The 11,281-nt window shown below is 39.3% G+C and overlaps 1 protein-coding gene across 2 annotated transcripts in view; it reads left to right on the top strand.

Annotated features, from left to right (window-relative positions):
• Nucleotides 1–10,760, top strand: part of LOC135222968 (homeotic protein proboscipedia-like) — a 244,038-nt gene extending 233,278 nt beyond the window's left edge. For both annotated transcript variants that reach the window (XM_064261448.1, XM_064261449.1), the window contains 2 exons: nt 5,813–5,964; nt 7,283–10,760. In XM_064261448.1, the coding sequence (XP_064117518.1) occupies nt 5,813–5,964; nt 7,283–8,830 (1,700 nt within the window). In that variant the 3' untranslated portion in view covers nt 8,831–10,760. The remainder of the gene's footprint in view (nt 1–5,812; nt 5,965–7,282) is intronic.
• Nucleotides 10,761–11,281: the final 521 nt, after the last annotated feature.

An 11,281-nucleotide genomic window follows, 5' to 3' on the forward strand; every position in this document is an offset into this window, starting at 1 on the left:
CGGTCTCTGTGAATGCACGATTCAGATACAATTGACGATCAAAATGCGCACGTAAGCAGAAGAATTTTGTAGAATAATATTTCGCGAAAATTAACGAACTCCTAATTTTTTAAATTTGGGTCACGAAGTATTACTCACTGTACACGTACAGCCGTGCATCTAGGCGCCGAATCTATACTTTTGAGAGAGAGAGAGAGAGAGAGAGAGAGAGAGAGTTTATTTGTAATTCACGTACCGACCTATCTTCTAATAGTTAAAGAATTGGGGGTATACTTAATTCTTGCACAAAGTTCAGAAGTCGATTCATATAAACAATATAGACAAAACTTTTGCGCTTTATTATTATCAGCCACAATTACGGAAGTACACGCAAAGCTGTTCTCATAATGGCTAAGAAACTCTTTTTTTTATATATATAATGTTTTTTTTTATTACTTGTTGGGTACACAATGAAATCCGTGGAATATTACTGTAAAATAATGATGATCTGTATCTTGACTTGACAAAAAAGCATACGAAATGGCAAAGCATGTCCTAGACATGTCGCCGACCTGTCACACACACATCACAAACATGTTGAATACAAGTCGGCGACTTAGGCTTCATATTAAACCAAACATTTGCCACCAGAGATTCACTCTCCACTAACGGTCGCCGACTTGCTTCCAACATGTCTGTGATATGTATGTGATAAGTTGCTGTAGTGTGTAAGACATTTCACTGTAGCACAGACAGTTGCTGACTTGTTTCCAACATGTCTGTGATATGTATGTGATAAGTTCCTGCAATATTTAAGACATTTCACTATAGCACAGATGGTTGCTGATTTGTTTCCAACATGTCTGTGATATGTATGTGATAAGTTACTGTAGTGTTTATGACAATTTCACTGTAGCACAGACTGTCACTGACTTGTTTCCAACATCTCTATGACATGTATGCGAAAAGTTGGCAACCCACACCAGGACTCACTCTCCACTAATGGTTGTTGACTTGTTGCCAACATGTCTGTGACATGTATGTGATAAGTTGCTGTTGTGTTTATGACAATTTCACTGTAGCACAGACACACATGCAATAAGTTAGCAACACACACCAGAGATTCACTCTCCACTAATGGTTGTCTACTTGTTTCCAACATGTCTCTGATATGTATGCAATTAGTTGCTGCAGTGTTTAAGACATTTCACTGCAGCACAGGCAGTCGCTGACTTGTTTCCAACATGTCTGTGATCTGTATGCGATAAATTTCCGTTGTGTTTAACACATTTCACTGTAGCGTAGATGGTCACTGAAACTGACTGAACTTCCAACATGTATGTGATAAGTTGCTACAATGTTTATGACAATTTCGCTGTAGCACAGACGGTCGTTCACTTGTTTCCAACATGTGTGTGACATGTATGCGATAAGTTGGCAACGCACACCAGAGATTCACTCTACACTAATGGTCGTCTACTTGTTTCCAACATGTCTGTGATATGTATGTGATAAGTTGCTGCAGTGTTAAAGACATTTCACTGTAGCACAGACAGTCGCTGACTTGTTTCCAACATGTCCATGACATGTATGCGATAAGTTGGCGACACACCCGTACATAAAGTAACTGTTATAAAATGGGGCTGTTACAACATACGATACTTTCCCGTGTGACTGAATGTTTCGTGTAGATTTGCCTGGAGTGTAGTATATACCTTCCCTTAAAGCCCCAAACACTTGCTCTCTGACAGGTGCAAGTGTACCCAGAACCAGCCTCTGTCTGACATTAAAAAATATTTAAAAATGTGTTCGTGTGTTGAAAGTCTTCACACTTGACTTCCCGTTTAGGATCTAGTTCTTTACTAAGGGACTTAGTTGCTTTGATGCTCTGCTTTGAAGTCTTAAGTAGTTGTCAACAAATACCAAGTTGTAATTTACAAAGTGTTTCAAATATCTGACTTACTTCTGTCAATTAGCTACTTTCAATAATACCAGTCCTTTTCGAGTTTTTATTATTTAGACGTACTATAATGACGGATTGCATTGAAGTACCTTTGAACCAAATGTTCCTTGCATATTCTACGTATCGTATCGTAAGAACATTATACGTTGTTTTACCGGTTTACCAAATGTTCCTTGCATATTCTATGTATCGTAAGGACATTCTAAGTTGTTTTGCCGATTTACCAAATGTTCCTTGCATATTCTATGTATCGTAAGGACATTCTAAGTTGTTTTACCGATTTACCAAATGTTCCTTGCATATTCTATCTATCGTAAGGACATTCTAAGTTGCTGTATGACGTCCCTGAATATTCTATGTATCGTAAGGAATTCTGAATTGCTGTACCTATCTGCCAAACGTTCCTTGCATATCAGACCACCTTATTCAGCTGTATAGAAACGTGAAGATACTTGCATTTCTACAGACAAAAACTAAAGAAGTTTAAATCAGTCTACACTTTTTCTTACAGTTTCAATACGATTATGACATAATATCTTTGGTAAATCAAAACTACTAATCATTCTATACACCTATCCATCATAAAAACACGAATCTACTGACAAATAAGTATATCTTAGTTTTACCAGACCACTGAGCTGATTAACAGCTCTCCTAGGGCTGGCCCGAAGGATTAGATATTTTTACGTAGCTAGGAACCAATTGGTCACCTAGCAACAGTTTATTGTGGAATCCGAACCACAATATATCGAGAAATGAATTTCTACCACCAGAAATAAATTCCTCTGATTCCGCGTTGGCCCAGCCGGGAATCGAACCTCGGACCACCGGATTGGCAGCCGAGCGCGAAAACCACTCGTCCAGCGTGGAATCTACTGACAACTTCTGAAGAATAATGCTCAGTGATTATCATCAAACCAAGTGGCGATGTTTCCCTCACGACTAAATTCTCACTCTCACGCGAGGTGCACCGGGTACGAAAGAATCACAGCTGAAAAAGAAATAAAAATATATTTTGATGAAATAGGAAAACAATCACACATAAAACCTCACTTCGGGCGATAAGATAAGATACACACTTTTCGATTCTTCTGTCTCGACGAATTTCCATAATACCGAGTAAGTATACTCACTTATACATGTGCATATACACAAATTAACTTTACTGGTTCAGTGTTTTATATGGATGTGAGGAAAAGATTATAGATTATAGACGAACGTCAGTATACTAAAATACAGCCAAGTACTAAGACTTCATTCACTACAATGATACGGTCAGTTTAATGAAACACTATAATGATAAGGTCAATTTAGCGAAACGCTATAGAGAATAGTGGTCAGTTTAATGAAATGCTATAATATGGTCGATTTAGCGAAATACTATAATGAATAGGTCAGTTTAGTTAAACACTATAATGAATAGGTCAGTTTGGTGAAATGCTTTCATTATAAAGTCAGTTCAGTTAAACACTATAATGATAAGGTCACTTTAGTGAAACACTATAATGATAAGGTCAGTTGAGCGAGACACTATAATGATAAGGTCACTTCAAGTGAAAAACTATAATGACAAAGTCACTTTAGTGAAACACTGTAATGATAAGGTCACTTCAGTGAAATGCTATAATGATAAGGTCACTTCAGTGAAATACTATACTGATAAGGTCAGTTGAGCGAGACACTATAATGATAAGGTCAGTTTAGTGAAACGCTATAATGATAAGGTCACTTTAGTGTCAATATTTACTTAGGAATTCCAAATGAATCCTAAACTATTTGCGGCTTAACAACATTTCAATAAACCTGCGTATTGCGGAATCAAAATTCCCCAATCACACCCTTCAGCAATGCCTACAGTGCACCACCCAACAGACAACACGACCCTTCTCAGACAGCAACGATTATAGCCAGTAGTGATCGCTATGAAATCATCTACAGAAGAAAAACATAAGTGCTGACTTATTTCCACCCAAAGAAAGAGAGAGAGAGAGGAACGACCCCTGTTATATTACATGTTATACACCTTCCCGAAACTCTTGTGCTACCAAGGCTAAAAGTTAAACAGTACAGAAGGCACAAGGCCACCCGTATAATTTCGGTTATAACAAAATTGACTGAAAACACCTGTATTTTTAGTAATTACTTAAAATGTTTTACAAGTTTAAAAAAATAGTTTTTTCTGTGTATTTTCGTCACGAAAACTTTTAGACACGCACAAAAAAATATAATAATACTACAGAAGCACATTTCTGATTTCTGAACATTCTCAAACGCGATCGATAATGGCTGTAGCCAATTCTTTAATATTCTGTTTACCATTAATAAAAAAACATAAAACTAACTGGTTAAATTACACTTACTTTTTAATTCAGGTCGTACAAGACGTATAGTACAATCCCTCTTTCGTAATAATAATAATAATAATAATAATAATAATAATAATAATAATAATAATAATAATTGTTGAGTGTCAAGACCTGAAAATAGAAATAAAAAGGATATGGGATATGGCAGTGGAAGTTGCACCCATAATCATGGGGACACTAGACACGATCCCAAGATCCCTCTAAAGGAACCTGGAAAAACTAGATACCGAAGTAGCTCCAGGACTCACCCAGAAGAGTGTGCTACTAGAAACAGCGCACAATGTGAGAAAAGTGGTGGACTGCCTAAGGAGGCAGGAAACAACCCGGAACCCCACGCTATAAAAACCACCCAGCCGAATTGGATGACTGTGATAGAAAGAAAATTAAATTATATATATATATATATATATATATATATATATATATATGTATATATTTAATTTTCTTTCTATCACAGTCATCCAATTCGATATATATATATATATATATATATATATATATATATATTATATATATATATATATATATATATATATATATATATATATTATATATTTATATATACACACATATATATACATATATATATATAATATATATATATATATAATATATTATATATATATGTATATATATTATATATATATATATATAGTATATATAAATATATATGTATGTATGTATGTATAAATATAATATATATATGTGATATATATAATAATATAAAATATAAAGTGAAACAAAAATATTTATGTGATTTCTATATTCTACTTGAACGTCCAATTTCTAGTATGTCTCTTTGTTTAGTCTTTAAATTTAAGCTGAATCGAATCTGTATACTGCATATCACTGTTCATAAAAATTCTAAGAGATTCAACAGCATTCATCCTCTCTCCATCTGATGTTCCTTTTAACCGCTGATGCCTATTATTTCCTAAGTAATCCATCTTTTCTCAGATTTATTTTGAATGCCATTTCTCCATATATATCATGTATACTGGCTTCACACGCGTTACCGCATATATATATATATATATATATATATATATATATATATATATATATATATATATTACTTTTTTCAATCCTGGATTAAAAGTAGCTGTATATGAAGGAATACGTGTGTGTGTGTGTGTGTGTGTGTGTGTGTGTGTGTGTGTGTGTGTGTCCCCTTTATATAAGTGTGTGTATATATACATATATATATATATATATATATATATATATATATATATATATATATATATTTATATATATATGTATATATATAATATAATAATAATAAATCAATGACTTAATCGGAGGTTTAGAAACGAGTGAAAAAAAAATAAAAATAAGTATCATTCTGGACTTGTGCCCCTTTATATATAAGTGTGTATATATTGTGTGTGTGTATGTTTATATATATATATATATATATATATATATATATATATATATATATATATAATCAGTAATCCTGTTGTTGTCGTCCCCAACCTCTAAAGTTAACCGCCTTTTCCAGGGTCGACGGAGAACGGCCTGCCCCGCCGACTGAGGACGGCCTACACAAATACGCAACTTCTGGAACTGGAAAAGGAATTCCACTTCAACAAGTACTTGTGTCGACCTCGAAGGATAGAAATCGCCGCCTCCCTCGACCTGACGGAGCGACAGGTCAGTGGGTCACCATGCCCTTCGAGTTGTCGCACTTCAAACAATACCTTTCCACTAGGACAGAAAACCCACTAAAAAAAAATAATAAAATCCGAGAGTAGATCTTTACTGTTTGTCTGCCAGGGTGAAGGTGGGGTAAGTAGGGTAGACATGACAAATCTCCAATCTTCCTGCAAACCTGTTTGTCCGCCTCGGATGGGGGCGGGATAGGTAGGGGGATCAGAAGGATAGGGGAGACATGATGATGATGGGCAACGCCGGGTGAAGGTGGGATAAGTAGGGAAGACATGACAAATCCCCATAAATCCCTAATCCTCCTGCTAACCTATTTGTCCACCCCGGGTGGTGCAGGGTAGGTAGGGGGATTAAAAGGATAGGTGAGACATGATGATGATGGGCAACGCCGGGTTCCAGTCCAGTGTAGAGCGCGCCATCAAACTCATTTTAAAATAATTCTTATGTAACTTTATGTCTTTGGCTGACTTGAAGTGGACTGTGGAGGATGTTCCATTCCTATAAATATTGAATTTCAGCCAGGAAAGAGTAAGTTTAACTTTTTAATCCTCTTAAAATATTATACAACCAAGAAAACCCGTACTGGAATGACCTAGGATACTGCTAACGTCCATGAATATATTTTATTAGCACCTGAGATTGGTCATATCACAGTGCTTATGTCTAACAGTTAACAAGAACAGCAGCACGTCAGTTAAAGTAATTGAAGCATGTTTTACTCCTTATTATATTTTTAAAATAATAACAAATAATTTCAGATGCAGAATTTTACTTTTTTTTTCATGTGTTATTGAATCCTCTTTACTGTACGAAATTCTAAAGAATCCCGAACTAACTGTTATTGACTCTGTTGAATATTTGCAAGATATTCAATAACTTTTGTGCAGTTATCAATTCTCTCTCTCTCTCTCTCTCTCTCTCTCTCTCTAATTCCATAATGATTTCTTCGAAATTTATTCTCCCCCTCTTTATGTACTAGTGCTGAAGAAATTAATTATAAATAACTTACCATTATCATAGTCCTTTATTTCCACAATAACTCGTGAGAGTCTGGAATACGAAGTTTCAATGTTATATATAGTTTGATTTCCACATTGCAAATGAAACGTTAGCTAGATTGTTTATAATTTGCCAAATTCATGTTAACAAGCTAAAATAATTGTTTACTGAAGTTTTTCCAACACATCAAAAACAGGACCAACTGAAAACCATTGTTATGGATGATCACATGATATCAGCCCAACCAATCTGTTTCTTGGATCTTTCCAGTAGTACATCAGGCTAATGTTTTCCCCTTTTACAGGTCAAGGTCTGGTTCCAGAACCGGCGCATGAAGCACAAGCGCCAGGCGCTGGCCAAGGCGGACGAGCCGGAGAAGAAAGACCGACGTCACGGGCTGGACGACGCCACCAACAACAACACCAAGTCCTCGGCGCCTTCCTCCCCCGACAGCATGTGCTCCTCGGACGTCAAGAAGGAGGAGAGTAACGACAGCCTGCCCCTGCCAGGAGTCTCCACAGCCACCGGCATGCCGCCGACCACCGTGGGCACCGGAGTGGGCACCAATGCCTGCCCCCCGACTCAGCCTCCTCCTCTCACGCCTATGGACACATCCAAGGTGAAGTGCGAAGAAGGCGGAGGCCTGCGGTACCCAGCTTCGGTGACTTTCGCTGGCGAGGGGATCGGTATGAAGGACGGCGGCCAGCCAGACACTGCGCCCCTCAACACGCCGCCCATCCCTCGCGCCACACCACCACTGACACCCGCCACTCCTACGGCCTCTCCCGCCCACCTCACGGGGACGCGAGGAGTGCCAGGCTCACCCGCTCTCACAACCCCACCCATCACCTCAGCTAGAGGGGCGCCCCCAACATCTACAACCACTACTGCAGGCACTGCCATCTCTTCAACAACAAATTCTGTTTCACTACACGGATTCGGTGCCAACTCTGGAGGTCGGGGTTCCGGGAGGGGGTCGACTTTCCCCTCTTACTGCAGTGGTGGAGAGGGCAAAGGGCGTGGTGCCACATCTTCCAACTACCCAGGGGTCTACAGGGGCGCCTGGGCAATGGACCAGTACAGAGTCATGGGCCGAGCAACTCCTCCTCAATTCATGGGCAATGCTGCCAATCAACGCGTCTCCAATGCCCACGGTTATGACTACACTTGTGCCCAACAACATCACCAACAGCAGCAGCAGCAACAACAACAGCAACAGAGGGGCCACAATATGTACAGCAGCGGTTATGGGATGGATTCATATGGCTACAACCGTAACTACTACAACAACAACATGATGTGCAGCAGCGAAGGATACGGAGGTTACGGTTACATGTACGGAGGCAGTGGCATGTATGGATGTGGTGGTCAAGGCGAGGCAACTGGCCACCACTACTATGACTCTTACGGAATGAGTGGCGCCACAGGTTACGACCACTCGGAGAAGGGCTCGGCAATGGCTAACATGGCCAACATGGCCAACATGAGTCAAACTGGGGGAGGAGGCGGAGGATACTACGGCGGGAACGGAACCAACGGAAGCGGAGGAGGTGGCGAGGGCGTACCGTACCAGGAGCAGCAGTATCCAAACCACCAACAGCAGCATGACCACGACCTCAACTTCACCTTCAACTTCTTCGAGCAAGGAGGCGGTGGAAATAGTGGTGGAAGTGCGGGCAGTGGCAGTGGCGGTGGTGGAAGTGGACCTGGTGGCGGAAACGGAGGGAACGCAGGTCACGGCGCAGGAGCCAACGGAAGCACGGCTCCGAGCGAGAACAGCAACTCGTCAGACTTCAACTTCCTTTCCAATCTGGCCAATGACTTTGCCCCAGAGTACTATCAGCTCAGCTGAGCCAAAACTGAGCTGAGTGGCGAGATAATCTTACTAGAAATTAACAAAGATTGAAAACTACCCCACTGGATGGAATATGCGGAAGGGACGGAAGCGTAGAATGATGAAATGTCGTGAAATAACAAAAAACCGCGGCTTCCCTCTTTCCCCAATTTCCAATCTGAAGAAAATAACATAAGAGTTAAATGCTTTAAATACTTAGGATGGTGAGAGCCATGCTGGGGCATTTGATCAACAGAATTTTGTGTGGAATAGTTGAAAGATTCCAATCGGGACCACAGATATTTTTAGTGACTGTTGTACCATAGAAAATCAAAGTTGTGTGTGCATAAAAGAAAAATAATCTAGCCTTATCATGGCTATAAATAGGTAATGACACTTGGATATAATTACATGGATAACAATGCAAGTGATATCAAGGCCCCAAGTCTACTTATTATATCCAGGTTCAGAGGATATACTATGAAATATGGTCTTTCTTTCCCCTTTATCATGGACTTAAAGGACATATTGAAGATCTGCATGGCACTAGGTGATTATGCAGATCCCCCTGATTCCCACATATAAGGGGGGCAAGCCCCAACCCCCCTCCCCCCAAAATGAGTGATGTAGCGCTGTGTTGCCAGTCATTCCACACACCCCATAAAGACCTCCTCCTCCTCCCATTAGACCAAGTTCCCCCAAAAAACTTTGACCCTTGTAGATGTTCCCTCCCCCCTCCCTTCCTCCCTCCTCCCACCCCTAACCCTACGCCCCTAAGAGAGGTTCTTTTTTGAAAGATGCCGAGGTAGATGTCATAGTCACCCTTATTCCCCTTCATCCCGTAGGGTTAAGCTTCGGTCTCCCCAAGTGTCCTCGAGTTCGAGGTCACACTCGTGATAAGGGGGTCGTCTCACGTTCTGTTTGTGGAAGTTTTGCAAGCAATAATTCAAGATACCTTTTTCGTTTGACGTTTCGGAACAAAGCAGCAACAAGCAGAATGGAGTGTTACTCCTACTCCCCTTCCTCCCTCGATGGTGTCCGTGATAGGACACCAACAGCTGAGGAATCCTGTGAGGTTCTGTGAGCCTGAGTGAAAAGTCAGGTGCTTACACGCCCGGACTGTCCATAGGAGAGAAAAAAAATCATATCCTTTGTAGCATACAGTCAACGTAGCGAGGAAAAATAATGGAATGAGTGTCACTGTTGTCGTAAAAATATAAAATTAATACCTTCTGGACAAAATATCAATGAAAATATTGTACAGAAATACCACAGATTCATCTAAAACAAGACCTTTCGGTCTAACAAAGACAATGATGTAAAAGTAAATATCTTGTAAAAAGAGTATATTCCTTACGGTAGAGGTTGAAGCAAGGCTTAACCACTTAATGAACTTTGTGTGTGTGTGTGTGTGTGCGTGTGTGTGTGTGTGAGAAACAGAGAGAGAGTCATTTCTAAAACCGGTAACCACCAACCTACTATCCTCCACGTGTGTATTTCCCCGTAGTTAAACCTTTCATTTACTGCTGATATATATCCGCTCCCCGATCTATGAACACATGCCAGAATCAGCCACTGATAACCTAGTGGTGATAACTTAACATTTCGGGCTAATAGGCAGCACCCTCCCTCCCCAGACACTCCCCCCCCTTAGGGGTAGTGGTGGGTAGGAACCCCCACGAGAAAAAAATTACTCTGTGTTACACTGGAAAGTTGCAATTTTCTCTTTTATCAGAAATTCATGATCAGGTGTGGGCAGACTCGAAAAGTATTTGGATTAACGTAGACAAGTGTTCGGACTTGCGTGAGTGCGTACGAGTATATCCCTTTCTTTTTTAATGTGTCATAATAAGTCATACGTGTCTTTGACTTCATGGCATCATCACCGTTCTAAGATTTGTTTGGAGTCGTCTTTGTTTATAAAATTGCTGGATTATGTACGTATGTATGTATATTTATAGAATATATATATATATATATATATATATATATATATATATATATATATTAAGCGAATACCATAGTAAAATGATAGACAGAAATCCAAGCGCTTTCGTCTTTACAAAGACATTCATTCCTTGACAATGTCTTAGTAAAGACGAAAGCGCTTGGATTTCTGCCTACCAATTTTCCAATGGTATTCACTTATTTAATGAAGTCACGTGCATTTACTGTGATTTTTAAGTATATATATATATACATATATATATATATATATTATACATATATATATATATATATATACATATAAGTGTGCGTATGTATTTTCATACTTCTTCGTGTAAGCATGTATACTAATAAAGTATGAAGCGAAACAGTCTGCAATAACTGTGGTAATTAAGAGATCCCTCACAAATAAATACAATACTCCATATCACTATATAAAGCGATTACAAATGAATACCACGACCACCAAAACCTCGAGAGTAAATCGATCAGCGAGATAAAACAATCGAGCTAAAAATAAAA

The sequence above is a fragment of the Macrobrachium nipponense genome, chromosome 8 (assembly GCF_015104395.2).
Source record: "Macrobrachium nipponense isolate FS-2020 chromosome 8, ASM1510439v2, whole genome shotgun sequence".
NCBI classification, from domain to species: Eukaryota; Metazoa; Arthropoda; class Malacostraca; order Decapoda; family Palaemonidae; genus Macrobrachium; species Macrobrachium nipponense.